The sequence below is a fragment of the Amblyomma mixtum genome, chromosome 2 (assembly GCF_055824585.1).
Source record: "Amblyomma mixtum isolate Tamu chromosome 2, ASM5582458v1, whole genome shotgun sequence".
Taxonomy (NCBI): Eukaryota; Metazoa; Arthropoda; class Arachnida; order Ixodida; family Ixodidae; genus Amblyomma; species Amblyomma mixtum.
This window is the reverse complement of record NC_143013.1, coordinates 86,260,653-86,284,337: the sequence shown is the minus strand read 5'-3', so window position 1 is coordinate 86,284,337 and position 23,685 is coordinate 86,260,653. Positions and strand designations below refer to the sequence as shown.

The 23,685-nt window shown below is 48.0% G+C and overlaps 1 protein-coding gene across 1 annotated transcript in view; it reads right to left on the bottom strand.

Annotated features, from left to right (window-relative positions):
- The window catches only part of LOC149360009 (SEC14-like protein 4), a 47,030-nt gene that overhangs the window by 3,638 nt on the left and 19,707 nt on the right, over positions 1–23,685 (bottom strand). Inside the window, exons 4-10 of the mRNA XM_089572128.1 lie at positions 23,638–23,685; positions 22,607–22,700; positions 17,748–17,842; positions 14,029–14,107; positions 12,526–12,606; positions 8,961–9,047; positions 4,700–4,806 (exon numbers count right to left, since the gene is read on the bottom strand). The exon at positions 23,638–23,685 is cut by the window's right edge and continues 15 nt beyond it. Of these exons, the coding sequence (XP_089428254.1) occupies positions 4,700–4,806; positions 8,961–9,047; positions 12,526–12,606; positions 14,029–14,107; positions 17,748–17,842; positions 22,607–22,700; positions 23,638–23,685 (591 nt within the window). The remainder of the gene's footprint in view (positions 1–4,699; positions 4,807–8,960; positions 9,048–12,525; positions 12,607–14,028; positions 14,108–17,747; positions 17,843–22,606; positions 22,701–23,637) is intronic.

The following is a 23,685-nucleotide window of genomic DNA, read 5'->3' as shown; positions in this document are numbered from 1 at the left end:
ATGCAAAACTAAAAAAAGCGCTTGAAGAAAGGACGCAGATAAAAAGGAAATCAAGTCCGCCTCAACACGTGTAAGACTAAATAGCTGCAAATACAAGCAAATAGACACCAATTCTATAACTGCAAATGGCTATAAATACAAAGAGTTGTAATGCATATAGCCGCAGATAGATGCAAATTACTGTATATACTGTTACTGTAAATTGCTGGAAATATATGTGAGTAAATGCACGTAAACGACCCCTTCTTTTGTACTGTCTGTGCAGCGAAGTTCCTCAGCTTCACATCAACGAGCATAAAATATCCCAGACTTCACAAAAAACTGAAAGCAGCAGCCGTACTGAACCGAACGAACCTTAAAACTTATTATACTCTACTCGTCTGCCAAGGAAGCGCAATAAGTGGCGCAAACACCTCAAACAGCACCTCAAGTATGCCAGCTGCCATCCTCAAGTGATAAGCGGAGCGAACGCCACAGCACCTCCGCAAACGGCAAGCAAAGCTGGCGCTCCCTCCAGCCAATAGACGATATGCGAAATGCGCAGCGCCATCTCTCGGCGCTCCGAGAACTAAGTCGTCCATGTTGGTACGGTTCAGAAAACGAAACCGCGGCCCTGCGTTGGGTTAAAACGGCTGCGTTTCGTTTGAAAAGTGGAATGACGATGCGCTCTTACGCTATGCTGTCCACTATGCAAAGAAACTACGATGCGTGCCAGCTTTTCGCTTTTCTATTTTTTCTTTACTCTGTCCCAAAGTTTTAGTCACAGCAAATGCCATGTGAGGTATCGTGTGTCAGCAAGCTATTAAGTGCACAGCTTGCGCTTTCTGCGCTGATTTTTCACAAAGCTTTCTAGGTGATTTGCGTTTACATTAAGATACGGACCACATCCTTTGTTGCCTCTGATCAAAGCTAGAAGACGATTTAGTGCATTTATTAACTCTCCGGTTGGGCGTGAATATATGTAGACGCATACTTGAGCAACGTAATAGAGAAGGTAATTTTTTTGAGCGAGCCTACGCCTGTGTTCCTCAAGCGTGTATTCCAGTCGCGAAGAAGCACGTTCATTAATGTGCAGGTAAATCGCGACCATGGGCACTCATTGCGCTCTATCTAAAAACCTCGATTGCTCATGCCGTGTAGTACTAAGCGCACTCGAAGAACCACACGCACATTACTGCTTTTGTTACGTGTTCAATTAAGTTTTTCCCGTGTTCGATTAGTTTTGGAAGGGCTAGCAATCTCTCTGGACCATGGGGTTGTTGCAAGACCCCACACATTGTTTTCTTATAATGTCGTACGTGATCGCGCCCGCATATGTTATGCGCGTTAAGGCGTCTTTGTGAAGCAATACATCCTACGTATAACTGAGGTGCGAATGCTTTATTTTTTTTTAGGATTCCTATACATTCGATATCTCCGGCGGCGAAAGTCTGAAAAAAAAATAGCCACTTTATTGTGAAGGCGGGACGCATTTCAAAGCTAGAAAGCACGTGCAACATTGTACTGAAAACTCTTCAGGCCATCAGATTTTATCGTTGTGGCAAGCTGCAGAAGCTTGCTTCGCAACAAAAAAATTTGTGTAGGTTTGGGAGGAAGCGAATTAAGTGTCGGAGGCAACCGAACATGCGAATTTCACCCCCGCATACACAGCTTCACCAGCGTATCGAGTCCGTACAGGCACCTACAGCTGTACGCTCTTTCTCTAATCAAGCCGCCGCGGTAGCTCAGTGCTTATCTGAAAAAAAAAACTGCGTCTTTGCTTATAATATTTTGAATTATATGTGCCCACTTTACTCTTGTTAATATCGACTGACAACATCGCAATACTCGCTTCAACTACGTCTTAAGCAAGACGCGGTTTCAACGGATTGCGGCGAAAACCAGCCGGCGCCGGGCTCTGAAACGGTGACGTTGAAAACTGCGGATGTGCATTGTACATTGCACTAAAGGAATCACATTACGCAGCTGGTCGAGGGTCCTGTGTGAATATACTGCAATGCACGAAGCTTCTGGCGTCGGCGCGAACGATAGTTCACACTGTCGCAGAAGTTTGTCAAGACATCTGTGCACTCAGCGCAAAATAACCGCTCGCTACGCCACCAGTTGAAATCACGTCCACCTGGGAATAAAATAGCCGTGATAATGCGTGATGCTTGAACCGGTGCTTTAATGCGCGAATTAAAATGACAGTGGCGCAGAGTTCGACTTGCCAACACACTTCCCAGTGCCGATCATCAGCGCCAGACTTCGAGTGAAGCTCAGGACGCGGTAGGAGGAAGCTGGCGCTTACTGAAAGCACCTACATTTGGTAAAAGATCAGCAGTGAAAACAATGCAGCAGCTGAAGCTTGCCTGTTGAAATTTCACACGCAAGATTCATGACAGCTATACCGATATCAAGAATGTACGCATAGCAAACGGTGCACCAGCTCGACAAGCTCGCCCGAAACAAGATGGAAACCGGAAGTTGTGGGCGCGGTGTTGCCAGACCACCAAGCAATTTCGCATATCGTCGCGCAGCGGTTGAAGCGAGAGCTACACAAGAAGGGGTTGGAAGCAAGAATCTGACAGACGCCAGGAGTAGGAGTAGGATAGCGCTATCACTACCGTGCGCCCATACGCAATCATGACGCAAGCAGTGCTACCTAAAGTGACTTTAGTGCTACCATCTGGCTAGCGCCGCAGCGCGGCAACTCAGGCGTACCGACGGCTGCCCTTGCGAAGCGGGCGATGCGGCTGGCATTGTAAAAATAGAGGTTGCGCTGGCCAGAGCATTGCCTTCGTGCATATGGTTTCAATTTACCTCTGGCGCCTCTTTCTGTCGGGAGTTCGGGAGCCACTCGCAGTGCCTTTGTCGCAGTGACAAGCAAACAAATCCGTCGCGCGCAGCAATCTACGAAGGCGAAGAGATACCGGAGAGACTCTGCCGACGCTGCTGCTGGGGTGCTGGGGGCGACAACCGGAAGTCGCGAACCGGACGTCAGCAAATGACGTAATCATGGGCGGGGCCCAGTCCCAGAGATGTTTTCTTCATTTTTTTTTTCTGGTGCCCCGCGTGTACGAGTTGATGGGGGAGAGGAGGAGCGTATTTTTTAGTCGTCTATAACTTCGTTGTTATTCATGCTAGCTCAAAAATTCATGCGCTGGGGTGACGAGCGATGGAATGCCTATCTCCCGTCTGCTTTACGTAATCTCAATTAATTTATTGCGCAGTCCCTTTAAGCATCCCCACAGTTTTTCTGAAGGAGAGGTTAAACGACCGAATGTTCTGAGCTGCAGCCTTTTAACGTCGCCTGCGTAAGCCAGCAGTACATCGGGGTGTAGCATGCCTTGCGATATCACCTGGAACTATCCCAAATGGAACGCTTCATAGTCAAGTGATTCAGAGGGGAAAACAAGAGGACACTAGAGAGCACACAAGAGGACACTGCCAGTAGCTGAGCAAGTTGGCGACCACAGAAAATAGCGATGACCTTGTGATTCTGTGGCCAGAAGTTGCAGGGATTATGCGTGCTGCTTTCAAGGCCCAAGATGTAGCAGTTTTCGGGGCATCGTTTGTAGCTGGTTTTTTTTTTTTACCAAACTTTGCGACAATCGTGTTCAGGGCGACAGTATTGGTTACTGCTTATCGACAACATCATTATATTCACTTTTTTTTTCTGCATAAGTAGTCTGCATCAGAGCACTACATTCGATGTAGGTTCAGCCCAAAGTGATCACTTTCAAATAACGTAAGACAGCAATTCTAGAAATGGCTCCCGAATTATCCATCACTGCTCTTTATTTTCGACATTAAATAGAAAGCATGCTGAAAAGCGATCGTCTTCGCTGTGGAGTATACAGTTGCTCCGGTTTGGTGGACACTACATCGTTAGCTGATATCAAACTAGCGGTCGGTGCACATTTTTGTGGATAAATGTGCGCTGATTCAGGTCTATAGCGTTGCATATCGTACTGAGAGCCTGTCGCTCGAAATAAGTTTTGTCTCAGTACCGCTGATCAATCAGATCAGCATTTTGTGCTTGGAAGAGAAGACCGCTGCGTCTTGTGTCTGGCAGATCTGTAGTGTTGCACAAGCCACAAGGTGCAACGCACAATGAAGCGTAATCCCTCGTGCCAGAACATCTCGGAAGCTGGAGAAAGCATGCATTATAACGGCTGTCCCAAAAATGACTGATGGATTTTGAAAATCAATAAAAAAAAGACAGAATAAGATAGAATGGTATTGTTTGCGGCCTTAGGCTTAGGAAATTATGGAATTTTATCCCTTCGAAATTGAAATTTAGTTTACATTTCCACCAACAGGTGGCGGGTATTTTCTTTGGAAACTGCGCCTCGTTTCAACAAAACTGTGTTCCAGGCGGTGGAACTCTGACACAATAAACACCCGCTGTTCAACGGAATAAACCATTTTGGTACAGCGGAGTTGCAATCTCAATAGCACACGCTATCAGCTTGACGGCGAACTACGGAATGACGAGCTCAAATATGCTCCGTTTTAGCTATACCTGTTGAAGATCGCTTGCAGCGCCACCTGTTGGTGGAAGTGTAAACTAAATTTGAATTTTGAAGGGATAAAATTCCATGATTTCCTAAGCGTAATATCGTAAACAATACAATTCTATCTCGTTCCGTCTTTTTTTTATTGATTTTCAAAATCCATCAGTCATTTTTGGGACACCCGGTATGAGTGTACTTGCCACGTGTGTACAGCGGGCGCCTCCTACGGGGTCCACGATGGTGCCTCCCCAATGCGCCGGTAGCTGACTGGGGTCCACGTACTTCAGCAGAACCTGCTGCCAGCCATCTGTGAAGCGCGATTATGGATGAACACACACTCCACTTCAAACCCCTGCGTTGCACAAACCCCACCTGGGCAGTGCTGCAGTTTCTAGCCTGTAGCAGCTCCTGCTTTCACCAAGTGATGACCCTCTGTAGACCACTGCTGATTGCTTTCGCTAATGATAACCCCCGTGTATCGCCGTTAGTTTCTTTCATTAATCACAGCTACATTCGGCTGTTAAGGCGAAGCACTGGTTATTGTGCCGCCGCAATGCGTGGCCGACAGAAGTACAATCGCCGTCAAAAGTAAATGGAAGGCGACTTTGTAAAAGAAAATTTAATTTCTTTAAATCTAAAGCGTAATTATCCCTGTTTGTTGGTGCATAGTGCAATTCACACAATCACAATTAGTCTGCACATATTGTGACGAAGACGACGAAGCTGGCAGTGGCGCAGGACGGAGCGCTCACGCTAGGCCAGCGGCCATTAAATCATCTCTTATCCATCGTTCACCACGCCTCATTCTTCGGCTGGCCGCCACGTTACATTTGGTGTGAGGTGCTGGCGTCCCTTCATCGCCATCCTGGTTCCGGAGCCTCGGTGTCCTGCGCCTGCCGTGGACGGCGGCCATGAGTGCCTGGTCCGCGCCGCCCGGCCATGCCCCAGCCCGCCCGACCTGAACCGACCTCGCCGCTCACCCCAGCCCCGTCCCCCGCCAGGACCACAAGACACGACGACCCAAGACCCGACCGACCCGAGACCCGACCGACCCAAGACCCACACGTGAAGAGACCGCCCCCCTGCCCCTGCCGTCCGGTGCGTCCACGGACCTCGGCCGTCAGCTCCTGGCACCCTCCGGGCCGGATTCTTCGTGGACCGGGACTCATCCTTCAATCATCTCATCCATTGTGGCAGTCAGCACCTCACCACTTTCTCCTTTCCGTCCCACCATCCTCTGAAGCTCATCACCATTTTGCGCATCGCTGTCACCGATCGGGACGATCGCTCGGTGGCCCCGGGAAGTGTGACGAAGACAACGAAGCTAGCAGTGGCGCGGGACGGAGCGCTCACGCTAGGCCAGCGGCCATTAAATCATCTCTTATCCATCGTTCACCACGCCTCATTCTTCGGCTGGCCGCCACGTTACAATATGTATTCAAGGATGCATGAATTGAGCGGGCAATGATTAAAATTTTTTCGTTAATATTGCCTTCCATTTACTTTTGACGGTACCTGTATTTTGCAGGCTTGCTTGATAAGAACGAACGCGTTGAATTAACGCAGCGGAGTGTAATAGCAGAATTTTTCAGACCAGCGTCTTTCTGGACCTTCAGTCGAAAGTAAAATATACCTATATGTGCGTGCTAATGTCCGCAGTGAGGATTCAGATGAAGTTTTCAGTACTGTCCAAGCAAATGTGTTTATGGTACTTATGGGCAAAAAAATAGCGTGGGCAAAAAAATGCTCTAAAGCATATAAGAATTGCGGTCAACAGTCGGCGTTTTTTTTCTGGCTCATTGCCGCTACCCGTGTCACTCAAAGCAAATCCTAGCCGGACCATTGGAAATCGCCTTTGCACGGCTGTGCAGATTTTGAAGACCGGTTCGACGCAAACGCGGAAAGAATGCTGGAATTTATAACTAAAGTCGTTACGTACGTACAGACCGTACCTGAAAAAAGAAAAATGGAAGGGACACTTAAGCCCCGCCTTAAGGGTATGACGCGATAGCGTGAATGGCTCATTGCCCATATATGCGGGATTCATAGAGTTTCTTACTATTACCTAGAGGGAAAGCTGGCGGCCCGTCTATGGGAGTTTGCATGGCGACCCCTCGAGACCACTTCAGCCACCATGGACGCTCAAAGCATCATGGGGCGGTGAGCTACTTGTTGCGGAACTGCAACTTTTGGCCAAAAAATAATAGAAACGTCCTAATATTCAATATCTTGTCTAATGATTGCAACAAACGAGCAGAAAAGCATTTAAGTGCAAAGTTTGCCCAAAATAAGAGATGACTAGCTCTCCTATTGGCCAAGTAATGAACACTACAAAAACTAATATTTCGTAATTAACAGGCGCACTTTTAAAAGTAAATTTGTTTTCAAAAAAATATTGTTGCTTAAACACTATAAGAGGTTTTTAATGGCATTTCAGAAAAGTGAAACCTTTTATTGGCGTCGTGTGTCGTCGCGTTTTCACTACTATGGGTTTTGCACGCTGCGTTCGCGCCAAAGTCGTCTGCGCACACACGAACAGCGTTTTCGGAATGAAACGTCTTAGTAGCGCCACTCCGTGTTCCCGAAAAATTACGACTGTGCCGCAACAAGTAGCTCACCGCCCCATGATGCTTTGAGCGTCCATGGTGGCTGAAGTGCAGCGCCGCCAGCTTTCTCTCTAGGTAATAGTAAGAAACTCTATGGCGGAATTGGTCATTCCCGACTTCACATTCATAGATCCCTGGGAGTACCCGTACCACTTCTTGTGCGGTGGTGCAGCGGCTTAAGCGATGCGACACTGCCCTGCGATGGCAGGTGCTCCCAGTGGTGGGCCTTTTGCGGCCCAGCCCAATCAGCACTGGAACTCCCATGGACATCCACTGGAAGCTCGCAGGACGTCCAAGGCAGTTCCAGGGCCCACTGGGAGGATGCTCTTCCCGAGCGACCCATCATGAATTTAACTGCCGCTTGCCACGGTGCGCACTTCGCTCACTATCCGCTGGGCAGGTTGTGATGACGCCACAAGGTCACGTGACCTATATGTGGCACAGCCATAGAGTTTCTTACTATTACCTAGAGGCCAAGCTGGCAGCGCTGCACTTCAGCCACCATGGACGCTCAAAGCATGATGGGGCGGTGAGCTACTTGTTGCGGGACAGTCGTAGTTTTTCGGGAACACGGAGTGGCACTACTGAGATGTTTCATTCCGAAAACGCTGTTCGTGTGTGCGCAGACGACTTTGGCGCGAATGCAGTGTGTAAAAACCATAGTAGTGAAACCGCAACGACACACAACGCCAATAAAAGGTTTCACTTTTCCGAAATGCCATTAAAAAACCTTTTGAAGTATTTAAGCAACTAAATTTTTTTTGAAAACATATTTTCTTTCAAAAGCGCGCCTGTTCAGCACGAAATATTAGTTATTATAATGTTCAATACTTGGCCAATAGGAGAGCGAGTCGTCTCTTATTTTGGGCAAACTTTGCACTTAAAGGCTTTTCTGCTCGTTTGTTGTAATTTACAGACAGGATATTGAATGTTAGGACATTCTTATTTATCGAACAACTTTATTTCTGCATTATTTTTTGGCCAAAAGTTGTAGTTCTGCAGTCGGTAGCTCACCGCCCCATGATGCTCTCTATGCAAACTCCCATAGACGGGCTGCCAGCTTTCCCTCTAGGTAATAGTAAGAAACTCTATGGGCACACCTGCCCCCTAGGTTGCTCTCTGGGGACCACCTGCCAGAGCCATGACCGTGCTTTTTCGCGCACAACACCGACACTGGATTTTCTGGTGAACGCTATCGTGTTAAAACCGCCATTGTCGTCCATCGAACGCGAGTTCGTCATAGAAATGAACTCAGAGACTGGCGGTCTTGTTCAGTGGGACATGCCGCCGAATTCGTTCCGGGCCGTTGATCCACGAACCTCGCGGTCTGAGCGATGCTTCGGCGGAAGTCGGTCGGGGACGCGCAAGGTCGGAAACGCTGGCGCAACTCTTTACCAGCGGCTGCGGACCACATTTACGCTCCGGCGACCAGGAGCAGCAGTCTGCCGGTGCCTTAATATCTCTACAAGACTCGCTTGACGTGCTTGCACCAACGCGCTTTTTGAGCGTACAGATCAGAACAGTCAGTGGGAGTCACACTGGAGAGCCGCCTCTATGAGGCATTTAATTCTGCCGTCAAGCTTTCCTAGGAGGCAAGGCCTTGAAGTACTTATTACGGAAGTAAACATGTTTCAAGCCTAATCCTTGCATAAACGTTGTCTGCAAAAGCCATTAAATTATTAATGCAGTAACGAATTAATTACGAACAATGAACACTTGCTCAAGATTCCTCCCAACGGCGTATTGTTTCTTTCACGCATCATCGACAGATGTGCGTGTCTTGAAAAGTGTCAGTATAGCCTTTTCATGTACTGCATGCACATTTCTCTGCCAGACCCGATTTAGCTGTACTCACCATGTGTGAACATGTGAAGCTTGTTGGCTGTTCTCTCCGTGATGAACGGTCGAACAATCTTCCAAAAGAAGGGAAAGAAGCTCGGCGCTGAAAGGCAGAAAGAACCTCGAATCAGCTAAACGTACAGGCAAGAGGGGCACGCAAAAAACTGTCACCACTGTCGACCCTTTTTACATCGAGCTAATCAAGTTGGCTTATGCTTATTTGCGCGTATACCATTCCGTTAGGAAGAAAGTTTCCAGACTGTCGCTCACGTGGCCAGCGTGTGCGCAAGGGGTCGCGGCAACACACTGCACATTGGACGACTTCGAGCATAAATTTGGCGGAGTGGTAATCCACTGTAGCTGTGAAGAGCCCTTGAGGAAAGAACGCAACGATTTCGACTATAGCGGCACCAGTGCGCCCGCGGCAGTCAAGTGCGCGGTGGCCTGGAAACTATCGAGGCATTGATCTACCCGCAACACATACCCTTGCCTTTTACTCGTACTTGGCAGTAAAAACTACTTTGACCTTGCGGAGGAACATTGTCGATTATCCACGCCGAGGAAAGCCATGCAGAAGTTATGCAGTGTAGAAGGGATGCAGAGTGTAGTTCCTGCACTACAGTGTCTTTTAGCGTACCTCGAGCAATAGCGTTCTTCCTGTGTGTTTTTTTTTGTGTGTGTGGAACTGGCGAGTTTGATTCAAACCGCGCCGGTCTCGTTTCGATAGACGCCGAATGCAAAAACGCCCACGTACTGACACATCGGTGTTAATAGGAAGCCCCACGCATTCAAAGATAATTCGCAGGGCTTCCTTGCAGCGCGCATCGTAGAACGTGTGTAGCTTTAAAGCCTAAAAAAAAAAAAAATGTTTCAACTCGTTCAAAGCGTTGTGGGTCACCGGTGGGTCACCGGTGGGTCAGGTAATTTAATCATGCTGTGTGGCCATGAATTATGGGCCACATGAAAAAGGACCTTACAATAAAATCTCCCACGGCTTCATTGTGTTAACACAGTATTTGTGGCCGCACAACATAAATAAATGACATGACCCACGGTGACCCATGCTGCAGTGAACGTACTAAATAAATTATTTAAAGACTTGCTTCGGTAATGAGTGTCGTCTGTGCGAGCCTTCAAAGCGGCGTGACGTGGACCTGCTCTGGTTAAAAGTTCTGGTTTGGTTTGGTTTATGGGGTTTAACGTCCCAAAGCGACTCAGGCTATGAGGGACGCCGTAGTGGAGGGCTCCGGAAATTTCGACCACCTGGGGTTCTTTAACGTGCACTGACATCGCACAGCACACGGGCCTCTAGAATTTCTCCTCCAAAGAAATTCTATGCATTACCAATCGTGCTTTTAAAACTAGCTAACTCATGATTACACGCGTTGCCTTATATCACAGTCATTGTGGCTTTTATAAACCCAGTTGTCGCACGGGAAAGTAAGTGTATGTTTTGAAGCATGGCTAATTGGGTCAGCAATAGAAAAACCCTCACCTGCCACCGCACAAATCCATACTAAAGCGCCAGATGAATATGTAAGAGCTGTAGATGAATCTAAGAAAATTGTGAAAAGCAAGTAGGGCGCGGCGATTCGACGACTCCGAAGTGTCTACTCGAAAGTTGTAATAAACTGCGCTTGGCAAACTGTGTGACGGGGATTGCAGAAACAGGCAAGCAACGTGCAGATCTTTATCTGAATCATAAATTGTTCGGTCTTTCTGAAATAGGCCCTGAGCAAGCGAAGAAAAAGCGGGTCATAATTGCCCCCCCCCCCCCCCTTTTTTTTTTGAGCCATCTAGAAAGAAAATTTCTGAATAATAAGTCCTCCTGTCGAAACGCTGACAAGCTCCCTGAGGTTTTCCCTCCCTTGTTCACTTTGTGTTTACTAGTTAAAAAAGACGCCTTGGTGGCTAACGGAAGAATAATACGTGTCCATTTTAAGGCGGAAGCCTTTAATGCCTCATCGTTGTAAGCAGTAGTTGTCGACAGAGATGTCACGCTTTTCAATTGGTCGAAACCATGCAACCAATTAAAGGGATCGTATAGTGATGCTCCAAGTAAGTGGGACTGAGTTTAGTTAATTGCGTAATTACCAAATTAGCCTAATTAACCCCTCTAGTCAGGCCGGATAAATTAATAAAAGCGAGTAGGAAATTGGTCGAGTTCGGGAATCGAACCCCGGTCTCCGGAGTGCGAGACGAGCATGCTAACCACTCCGCCATGCCAGCTTTATTTTGTCTTTATTGCACCGCCATGCCAGCTAGATGGTTTGGAATGAACAAAGGCGCGTCTAGTGAATACGGTGTCTTCGTTCACTCCCATCTTCTTCCCTTCCAGTTACGGCGAGGTTCAGGTGTCCACCGAGATATGCGAGACAGGTATATCCGCGCGAGAGAGAACGCGTAGCCGCGACGGTAGTGGTAAACAAGGAAGGAAACATGATCACGTGATCACGTGTGCCACGGCAAAGGTCGCCGGCACAGCGGAGGCCGAAGAGATTGCCGTTGCGCTGGCGGCAGCAGAAGGCTACAGAACGGGCCGATCTCTCAACATACTGACGGACTCGAAGGAGACGTGCAGGAACTACACGAGGGGCAGGATCAGCAGAAAAGCCCTTAAAATACGCAGCGGGGTAACCTCCGCCGAGGAGAAACCCAGGCATAACCTAATCTGGATCCCGGGCCACGCGGGCATAGTGGGGAACGAAAGGGCAGACAGCCTAGCTCGAGGTAACGCATTCCGAGCAGGGCAGTCAAATGCTCCGGAGCTCCGCCTACAGGCTTGCGAGGGGGGATACGCAGAGACCTTGCGCTTGCATAGGGGAGCTGGAATTAGATATCCACCGCCACACAAAGCCCTAACAAAGGAGGAAGCGACCGGCTGGCGCAGATTACAGACCAACTCCTTTCCTAACCTACACATACTTAATAAGATGTTCCCGACACAATACAGAGCCACCTGCCCTTGGTGCGATGCCACACCTACACTTTATCATATCACGTGGGAATGCGAACGCAACAAAGCATTCCACCAACACGAACACCCGAGTGCGGAGCAATGGGAGAGTCGGCTCACCAGCGGCGAGCTCGCGACCCAAAGGGCCTTAGCGCAGCACGCGACTGATGCAGCACGACTCAGTGGAGCCTTGGAATAGGCCCACCCTTGCTGACGAGAAGCCTCAAGTCGCCAGCGCCAGAGAAGACGACGGAGACTTCACAACCGCGAATCCCTTGAAAGATCCAATAAAGTTTTCACTCACTCACTCACTCACTCCTCAAAAACCAATTTACTGACGAGCAAGGCGGACAACCGAACGGGCGATGGCGTTCTGTGGACTCCCTGGCAGCGTTGCAAGACGCTGTCGCGTTTCACTCTTAGAGGCGAAGCCCAACATCTTAACAACGCATCGGTGACACAAGCAGCAACACCCCGCATAAGGCTTTCGCCTCACCGCACTTTAGGTCAATAAAGTTCCCCCCTGAATTTTTTGGCTTTAGATAAACTAGAATGCGTACGAAAGAGCCGTTTGGGTGTCTTCCGTAGTAAACAGCTGCAAAGAACACGTGCACAGTGAACTTACTGTTGATGAGAAGGCCCAGCTTGAGCGTCTCGGGGTAGTTGTTCTCGTAGAGCCCTACCAGGCAGTGCACCAGGTCTAGGACTGGAAAAGCCGGAAAGAAGACCGCCAGTTATTGCACATTCTTTCACAGACCTCTCAGACTTAAGTTTACTTTGTATATACCTAGTTTGACAAGTCTTGGGAGATGGTGCAGTAAAATATGATTGCTATATAAACAGGCGTACAAGGTGGTGTACTGGCAGAGGTTAACATAATGACTACCCTGCTAAATTTCTCCAGTCTCCAGAAAAATGACACAAGGCAGCTACTTACGGATGTTCATCCTCGACACAAGTAGTGCCAAGGTAGTCACCATACATCGATTGGTGTCACATAGAGTGCGCCACAGGGCATAGCATTAAATATTCGGGGAAACCCTGCAGGAGACCCCAATCTTTTGAGGGGAAACTATGTGCTCAAATTTTTCCCACCACCAGGCCCGCGCTGAATTGCGAAGTGGTTTCTAAGCGCTTAACATGTGTTGTTGGTCGTGATATAAATGCGATAACAAGCATGCGAGCGCAGCCTTCACTTAACGCGTACACAACTTTTAATGCTGCACAAGTGACGTCACCCGTGGTTGGAATGTGCGGGGGCGCTGTTGTGGTGATCACGGAGCTGAGATAACCTTGCGAGGACTAAACTTGAGCTATCCTCGATGTTTAAATGCCGAACCAGATAACGGCAAAGAAGTGGCCACATGAACGACTGTTGGCATCTACTGTAAACCTGCTTCCACGCTTTTGATATAAAACTGAGTTCTCTAATGCTTTCGCCACGTGTAAAACTTATTAGTCTTCGGATGAAGGGATTCACTGGCGGCGCTTAAGGCCACAGCTCTTCCTGAATAGGATCACAGGAGGGGGCGGGTGCATTGTTCGGCAGGTGCTTTCCGGTAATCGTTCAAGTGGAGCTAGAAGTAAACTGGGCACGGTTCCGAGGCGATTTGCTGCACGGACATACGATATCGTATAATTCAGCATGTCTATCGTTCAAACACGCTGTCGCGTACGTTACCCTAAATATGTGCTCGGTAATTCACATCGCTGTTTCCTTTCTTCTGAAGAGACGGTTGTTTTTTTGGCCTTCTTTATGGTAAAGCAGCATCGCTGTTGGCGTCGTACGACATGTTAAAAAGAAACGTTCGCGTCATTGTCCTGCCGGTCAAAAAGACTGTTATCTAAGAGTGCAGGAAAATAAGCAAAACCGATATGAAGTGAAATGGTTGCTGCAGGACAGGGTTAATTGGAGAGACGTGGGAGAGACCTTTGCCCTGCAGTGGGCGTAATCACGCTGGTGGTGATGATGATGATGGTTGCTTCAAAAATTAAGCTGGAGAATAAGCTCTGTGCAAAGTCATGTGACTCAGGCAGGCGTTCCCGATGGGGGCCATGATTCCTACATCATGTTATATGCGAATATCTGGATGCTCGATGCCAGTCGCCCTTCACGCAGTTTGCTCACCTTGCCAGGAGGAGACCTGCTTGAGGCTGAAGTTTTCGTAGTCGAGCAAGAATATTGATGTGTCTATGGTATTCCCGAGCTGCACACGCAAAGAAAATACGCCGAGGGTTGATGAGCGCCCGGAGCACAACGCACATGAAGAAACACACAACGAGGTGAGTCACCGTATAGGTTAACAGCCTTGAAATTTTTGGTCTACTTGGGAATTCAAGGAAGTGCCTTTTAAATGTAGTCTATAAAGCACTTAACGAATACGGCCCTATATACGGCCGTCTCGTACAGAAACCTTTGGTATACTGCAGCTAAAGATGCAGGCTTTTGCAAATCGTGGAGGGCACGAACGCGTATATTCCTATCGCTTCAAGTCAGTTTTGGGCACGGGTCATCTAACCGTGTACTTAATTTCGGTGCACGGTTACACGCCACGTACGCAGGATTGACGCCACGAAGCGCAACTTCACAACTACCTAATATGAAAGTAGCAGTATTTCTGAATTCTCTCTCGTGATGCGCCTGACATTGTTTTCCCATCTTTTCTCGTTTATCGCACAAGGGAAACAGGTTGTTGTTATCGTTTTCCTGCTGAAAGATATTGGATTTCTGTATCATAAATTGATTCATATTCAGTGTACAATGAACGAACAACTATCCCAGACCGTCGCACTGGTCGTCTAACCAGACGGAAAATCGTTAATACAGGGTTATAGCAGTTCGAGGAAAACGCACCGCTTCTGGTACGGAGCCCGGCATGAACATGAAATTGTTTCGCATGCGCAGAGCCATCTCTCCGAGTGTTCAATCCGAGTTCAGTGACGTCTAGCCTGTACTCAGCGCCTACCCGGTGCAGGCGGACTCAGGAGTACAGGTGGAGTGCTTTATGACGGAATGTAGGGATTCCTTTGGGGAGCGCTGGCAAATACCATGACGCTTGAAGGCATGTACAGCCTTTGTCAAAAGTAACCAGGCTGCATGCTTTGCTTCTAGCTCGTACAGTGGAGCCCTACAGCTTCCCTCAAGTTGAAATGTTCGTTAAAAGCAAGGACTGGGGCTCTTCTTGCCTTCCAACACCTTTTGATCTTTAGGAGAGCCACAAGGGCTCCACTATACAAGCTAGAAGAAAACCATGCAGCCTGGTTACTTTTGACAAAGACGGTACAAGAAAGAAGAAAGAGAAGGAAAATGCCTAGAGTAACGTGTGCAAACCAGTTCGCAGAAATGCAGTGACGTCTAAACATTCATATCTCTATTAAAATGTTTTATGACTGTACTGCACAGCCAAATTCCTTGTGATAATAGTGGTTATGTAAAACTTCCGTGAGCCGTCAGTGAGATCGTGTACGGCGTAGCAACCGTAGGAGTTTCTCAACATAGCTACACCCACTTGCCTAAAACATATGCGCTTAACTAAACACAAGCAAAGTACAGCACGTATCGCCTGATGGCTGACTTATAGTTGCTGGACGATGTCAGTGCACGTCAAAGACTGTGTCGTCCCTCATAGACTGAGTCACTTTGGGACGTTAAACACCATAAAACCATCTCAAAGCAAAAATACTTGAGTGACAGATTCACACATTGGTTTCTCGCGCTGTGAGGGATTTAAGCCGAGTAGGTAAGTTATGTCTCACTTGTCGCGTATCATCAGCAAGGCAAAAAAAAATTGGAGAGGACACTTCAGCTCCGCCTGAACGATGTGAAGCGATAACGTTAATGAGTTATTGTCCATATATGCCGAATGTCGTTCTCTACTTCGCATTCATAGATCGCTGGGAGTCCCCATACCGCGGCGTCAGTGAAGGATGGGGGAGGGAAAAAGGAAGAGAGAAAGAGGTGCCGTAGTGGAGAGATGCTGAATAACTTGCCCTCCTGAGGATCTTACCGTGCACTGGTATCGCGCAGCACATGGGTGTTTTTTGTCTTTCGCGTGCACCAAAACGCGGTCGCCGCGGCCGGGGTCAGGAACACGTGAAACAGGCGCGTTAAAGGGATCGACAATCATTTTTCAAGGCCAGCAATTTCACCCCCCCCCCCCCCCCCCGTAAAACATTTAGTACGCCTTTCTCTTCCTCATAACAACTCCACCCCGCTGTATGAAGGCAAAGGAGCACCCGAGACACAATGCAAGACCACAATGAGCCTACGCTTCGTCTGTCACACTGGACGAATAAGGAGAATTTCTCTCACCACAATGTCTCGTTTGTGCAGATATGCAACTGAGTGAGCAAGATGTTTCTTTAATATTACGCACGACTAACAGCTGTACGCTGCTCGTCTTCTACTCAGAAGATCATCTGCCCTGATTATGTAGGACTACAAGTTTTTGTTGCTCACACTTGTGCGTGTTTGGGCGTTTTTCAGTATGAGGGTTTAACTCAGCTGTTGCGCTTGTGCCTGCAGTCGTAATTTTATGAGCTTGCCGCGCTACACGTGACTACACGGCTTTTGGACTGCACATGGACGGTTCTCTATTTCCAACTGTAGAAGAATTCGCCTTGCCAAATATGCACGCTAAGCCGACGCGGCGCCTACTGCTATGGTCGCTTAATATTAAGGTTGGTTGTTAGGAAAGGTTTGGTTTTTGTGGGGGTTTAACGTCCCAGAACAACTCAGGCTATGAGGGACGCCGTAGTGGAGGGCTCCGGAAATTTCGACCACCTGGGGTTCTTTAACGTGCACTGACATCGCACAGTACACGGGCCTCAGGAATTTCGCCTCCATCGAAATTTGACAGCCGCGGCCGGGATCGCTTGCAAACGACGCATACATGCTATTGTGCTCAACGCGCGTCTTAACACCTCGCATGGCGTGCTTATAGAAAGCCTCGTCTCATTTTATTTAGGTCGCTCTGCACCTCGCGTTTCCTGTGAGTGCACGCCAAACAGCAGAGTAGAGTCGACGTCGCGTCGGTTTGTGACGATGCAATACAATCAGCCATGTTAATGCACAAATCAATTAGTACAATTAGCGATATCAGCACAGCGACTACAATACATTAAGCAAGCTGGGGCAGAAAGCAGGAGTCGGAAGTAGCGCGAGCACATGAACTTCCTATGATCCTTTGCGTAGACTCCGGAAAGCACCCTACCCATTGCGCAAGCTCGTTTTTAACGATACATGCAAAAATTGCGGGGACACTTTGGCAACTAAAGTGTTGAGAGGCGAAAGCCGAGGACACTACTCAGTGACGACTTTCAGTGGATGTGACGTCACACCGTTCCCGTGGCTATATCGACACCCAGATTATACATCTTTCGGGAATATTGAGTGTTAATTACGCTTAATTACACATTTTTCATCTAATTTGACACTAAACCGACGTTTTTCCGACCATTCTGTGACAATTTTCACTGCCATGACGACTTCCGGTGGATGTGACGTCACACCGTTCCCATGGCTATATAGACGTCCACGCTATTTTGACATTTTTGGCTATAATTAATTAACTAATTACTATACAGTCATCAAACGTGGCTACTATGTGCATTTTTCCTCCTCTATATGAAGCAACCATTCGTTTTCTCCTATCTATTTAAGTTCCCGAGTTAAAACGAGTTAAACGGTGCCAAAGGTGTGACACTTTCTGCTAACGGACGACAGTATGAGCCATTAAAGTCTTTCGCCTTAATACTGCTGCTACGATGGCTGAGTTTTCTGATCCATTAGGTTAACTGTTTGCAAAGCGTGACCAAAAATGGCGAAAGGCCTGATAATGTACCTACCTTCTGCGACTGACGATCCCTGTCGCGCTGCAGCAGTTCCATCGTGTAGACCACGTGCCGCACAACGTCTTCCTTGGGCACACACTGGAGCATGCCTGCGCGGAAGTCAGGCACTGTGTGTATCAGCTTTGCCAAACACACTTTGGTTAACGTAGCGCGCTAAGGATGGAGGGTTAGTGATAGTCCCAATGAAAGTAGGAATACAGGGATACTGGAAGACGACCTTGAAAAGGGCAGGCTGGGGCATAACTCGTGCACAAGCAAACTATCTCTATCCGAAGGAGAGGAGGTGACGAGGTCGGCAGCCTTCAGGCTACGGCCGTGTATCTGTTTTTTCAGCCAGCGTCCGCTCCGGCGGACGCGGTTGTTGCGACGCGCGTCTTTACTCCCTCTTTTTCTTTTTCCTCTTATCTTTCAACTCTCTTCTATCTGCACGTGGCAGCGGTGGCTGCTCGGCAGTATTCCATCCCAGTGGAGATGCGCCCTCCACGTGCGCCCTCTTCCCGCGAACATGAACCGTGAAGACCATAATGGCCGGCGCCTGGCGCGGGCGGAAGCCCTGGCCCGCCACTATGGATCGAAACCCGGCGTATTCTACGTGGATGCCTCCGGCCCCCACCACGGGGGATGGTACACGGCCGCAGTCGTCCACCAATCCAAAACAGTGAACGGCCTTACTTTCCGAGCCCGTGACATAACACACGCGGAGGAGGTCGCCATTGCGTTGGCTGCATCTGATTCCAATTCAAAAACAATTATTTCCGACTCGCGAGGGGCATGTCGGAACGTCGAGCAGGGCTGGGTACCATATCTAGCCTACCGCATTCTCCAAAACAGCGTCTACACCGGGGACCCCGCGCACCGGCGTATCGTTTGGGCTCCTGCTCACATGGGCCTTGAGGGAAATGAGGCAGCTGACGCCGCCGCCCGCGCGCTCTCTCACCGGACATTCCCCTCCGACCCCGACGATCAGGAACTCGAATTCACTCCCGCTTACTCCTTTAAAGACATTGTTTTACATTATCAATCTGGCCATGGTCTTTATCCCCGCCCGTGTAAAGGTCTCTCAAAGGCGGAGGAGCGGCTTTTGCTTCGCCTGTATACCAATACTTTGCTGTGCCCGGCAGCTCTCAAACACTTCGACCCTTCTTTCTCGGGCAGCTGTCCGCACTGTGCGGAGAAGTCTTCGGACATTTACCACATGGTGTGGGCCTGCCCCTCCAACCCTGCTATCCCCCCTCACCCCAACCCAACCCGGGAGGACTGGGAGGCGACCCTGCTCGGCTGCTCCGACCTGCAGGCCCAACGGGCCTTGGTCGCGCGAGCCCGGGCGGCGGCCGACGCCACTGGGGTCCCGAACTAGGGACCTCCACCTAGTACTTGTAAGGGCTGGCCCCCTCTGGGTCAGCTCATGCAATACCTCCAGTAGTGCATGTGTAAATAAATGTTTTCCACCACCACCACCTCGGCATGAGCCAGTTGGAGGCCCGTGCACTTTCCTTTTCATTCTTCTCTCAGTCGCAACCAACCAACCAACATCTATCGAATAGCGAATGAGTTTTTAGTTCGTTGCCTTTCAGACAGAAAGGCTGTGAACCCACTGACGTAAATCGAAGACACTGTAACGTCGGCGTGTCTGCGGCACTTGCAATCGCTGCCGTTGGAAAAACGTAAGCTGCATACACGGCGCCGAAATTTCTCAATTAAGAGAACAGCAAACAGCAGCCACTTATAACAATTTGACAACATTAACAATAATATAACAATAACAATATACAGATAACAACATAACAGCAGCCAATATAACAATCTGAATTCACAAGTTCTGCCTTAATTAGCTTAAAGTAAATATTACTGTCGAATTTGCTATACGACCTGTTTCAGACGGGTCGCACTGACACTCTGCAACCTGCTTCAAAAAAGCAGGAATGAATAAGTAAGCACGCCAAACATATATATCAACAAATTTTAATTCACAAATTATGCCTTTGCTTAAAATAAATATTATCGCTATCGAATGTGCTATATCGTTTCAAACGGGTTGCACTGACACTGCGCAACTTGCTTGCCGCATCCTACAGTAATGTTAGAAGGATTTGTTTACATCGCCAGAATCTGTGTAAATTAAAAATAGATCAGAAATGGACGAAGTAGTCAATATTTCGTTGACGTCACCGTTCCTTGTAATAAATGAATGAGATCTCAGCGACATGCTGAATGTGTTTGTGTCAGACTGCAATGAATGACCACATCGCTTCAGTTCAAGCACTGAATGTTGTTGTGGCACAAGGTCCGTTAATTGCGCGTTTTTTTTTCAAGCTTTATATTCATGTCCGCATTCCGCAGCGTACTTTAATGACAGCTTAATGATGCGCAATTGTTGAGCTGTCATTTTGACAGCCGTAAGTGACTGCGTGAGCGCTATGACTTACAACAATGGAATTCAATTTAATTTCAGACAGCTCGGAATTACGTGTTCGAAATGCACGTACATTTATCTGGAATGCACCACAGAATCATGACAAACTGAAAGAATGTCCCGCGTAACTGAGTGCTCTTTTTTTTTTGCTGGCGAATTCGGAACCACGGTTTAATTTCCATGAGAGCAGTTAATACTGTTTCTGATCAATTTCTAGATTGATGTACTCATTCTAGGGGAAACGCTACGCTCTCATAACCACTGCTAATGGCTTCTGCACTCCGCAGGTGTGCGAACATGTGGTTTTCGCGTTATTCTCTCTCTTTTTTTGCCCTTTCATTGAAATTTTTGCTGTTCTTTTTAATTCATGTCGCGAACCGAAAGCGAGAGGCCGGAATCGTATTTTGTAAAATCTCTACTTTCGAATGATCTTTTACTTTATTACCATCGGCTAGCTCGGCCTTTCATATCTAAGCCTATCAGTGATATTGATTGCTATGGCTGTCAGCTCTGACGTGGCAGGCGATGGCTGACCACATAGGCACAAGGGAGAACAGGAAAAATAATCGTGAAAAAAAAAAAAAAGTCTTGAGATTGCTGCCCCTACTAAAGCCGCTTTAAGTTCTGCTAAAAACTTCTGTTCTGTTCGAGCTTAATGACTGCACTTGCACTTAAGCCAAACTCAGTTCAACGTCTCGATCACGTGATCAAGCCAGACGTAGTCTATTTTCTCTCGCTGTAATTTTAGAAGAAATTTTGAGATTTGCGTGTATCACAGCTGCACATCGCAGAGAGCTGACATGCGTGCCCAGTTTCGTCCCTTGGCTGCAGTTCAATGAAGCTTTGCTTGCACGTTTGCATGTTTAAACGAGTTAGGTTAGCTAAAACTGTAGATTTGTAGCTACGCTATAGTCAGGACAGCAGTAGTTCGTGCAGTTGAATTTCCCGCAAACTGAGAACTAATGGCCGCGGAACCTGCATGTGGCCGACTCGGCCGATTCGGCGAGTTAGAGGACTGGTATTTTATAAGTTCAGCGTCTAAAATGGGACCGCACAGTTCCAATTGAACTGAGCAGCCGCAGAGAGCTCGCATGCAGTTGTCGCTGCCATGCATAACACTGTCCAAGTGCCGCTGAAATGAATGGTCGTTGCATCGCGGCACACGGCGCGGCTCGCATGACAAGAACGAACGCCAGAAGAATAGTAGGATTAGTGCCAAGATGGGATCGTAACGACATAAAAGACACGCCTAGTTAGCCTAGTTAAGTGCTTTCCTGAACAATCGTTAGCCTCAAATGACTTTGGCAACGCCCGAGTAAATGGGATATAATTTTAGTGAAGACATTCTAACATGACCAAATAAACACCCTGCCTCTGAATATTGGCAGAGTTCGACAAAAAAAAGTTGGAGGAGACACTTAAGTTCGCCTTAGGGGTATGCCGCGATAGCTGTAATGTGTTGATTAGTCATGCAGAATATGCACTATGCATAATTAGTAATCCTCTACTTAACATTGATAGATCCCCGGGAGTACTCATACCACTCCTGACGCAGTGGTGCAGCGGTTAAGCGATGCGCCACTGCGCTGCGATGGCAGGTGTTGCCACCGGTGGAGCGTGCACGAAACAGGTTGCTCTTCCCGAGCAAGCTCTCGCGATCAATCTGCCACCTACCAGGGTGGGCAGTTTCCTCAAAATCCGGTGGGCAGGTTGTGATGACGCCACATGGTCACGTGTCCAAGATGGCCCACCTGACTCCTAGGTTGCTTCTTTAAGGATTTTTCTTGAATACTTCGCTCACGATCAACGAAGCGACACAAACTTCTTAGCGCTACTCTTATAAAGATGGTCTATAGACAGTCCATAGACATTTTATAGACTCTATCGCCTTCCTATACGTATTTATTTTTGTCTATTCATAGTCTATAGACTGTATAAATAAATTTTCATATGGACATCGAGCTAAAACTCTTTATCAAGAAAGGCCGCAAGCTATCTCTTTTGTGCGTCCCTCATAGCCTGAGTTGCTTTAGGACGTTAAACCCCAATAAACCAAACCAAGCTATCTCTTTTGTTCGTAAGTATGTACATCGTGGTCGCCACTCATTGACATTGTATGTGAAGCTTAACGCCCCGTAACTGCACATGGACAATGAGGGACACGGCATAATGCAGGACTGGGGATTAATTTCGACCACCTGAGGCTCTTTACACGCACTGACATCGCACATCACGCGAGCGCGTTTGCACTTTCCCTCATAGGAATGGGGCTGCTGTAACCGGGATTCGCTCTCGCGACCCTGGGCTCCGCAATCGAGCGTAAAGCCACCGAGTCACCGCGGCGGGTGCTAACTGTTAATAGGCGTGGGTGCGGTACGAGAAGGAAGAGGTAGCCGGTAAGACGTGTGCCAGGAAACCTTGGGCAGCCTGCGACACTTACCGCGAAAATCGCCGTTTCCGATCGGAACTATGTACATCGGGCTTCCATCCCGGTCGTGGTTGAATATTCCGCCAGGGAAGTACCGCTTCAGGATCTGCGGGATGGTGCGTAATTTCAGTGCCGTAAGCAAAGCCGTGCGAAAAAAAAAATGCAGCGCTGTCACAGAGCGTTAAAGGAGGTCACCGGGCGACGCACTATCACTTCTGTGGAGCTTGAAATAGCAGCTGCAGGCCTCGTTAGCGCGTCGTATCTCGTGGCCTTAGAAAGCGGCAGATATATTGGCATCGCCAAGGGATAGAAATGCCAGAGGATGGAGACTTGGCCGTTTTCTTTAACGGGGCTGCTAACTATTTCCGCAGCTAGGTACAGCATGTCTTAAGCACAGGATTTAAGGCGTTTTACTATTCTAAGGCTACCAAGTCTACATGTTGCTCGTGTAAAATACTGCGGTAGCGAGTGTCATGATGACAGCACCATAAAATACACCAAGACATTTTATGCTAGCTTGTAATGCACTGTATGTTAATGAAGCAGTTCAATCTGGAGGGTGGTTAACGTCCTCGAGTTTAAACTCGTCCTTAGTGAAAGGGCTCCGCACTGCATCGTTTAACACTAGACGCATGCAAAACATTTTAGCATGCATTACTGCACGCATGTTCAAAGAATGTGTATAGTTACTCGTTGGTTTGAAAGTCATGCTTTGAGACAGTGGTGGCTTTGGTAGTTAGCTGATAGCTTCACTAAAGGAAATTCTTAAGAAAGCACTAATGCACGAAACAATGCCTATCCTTTACCGTTGATGAAGAACTTCGAATGGAAACACGAGAAAGAGAAGTCTGTTCAAGTAAAGGTCTAGCTAATGACATGACCAAAGCAAGAGTAGAGATTATAAAACGTTCCTAGCCAGTCATAACATTTGTTCTAAGGAGTTCATGTAAAAATGCATTCATGCGGAAAGTAGAAGGCAGAGACGACTACGCATTCCTCACTTTGTAAATTTCGTGGTCAAGCGAAGGGACTTCGGCACTTACCGGGTGGCACTCGTACCGTTCTACCAGGGTGTCGATCTGGTTCTCCTC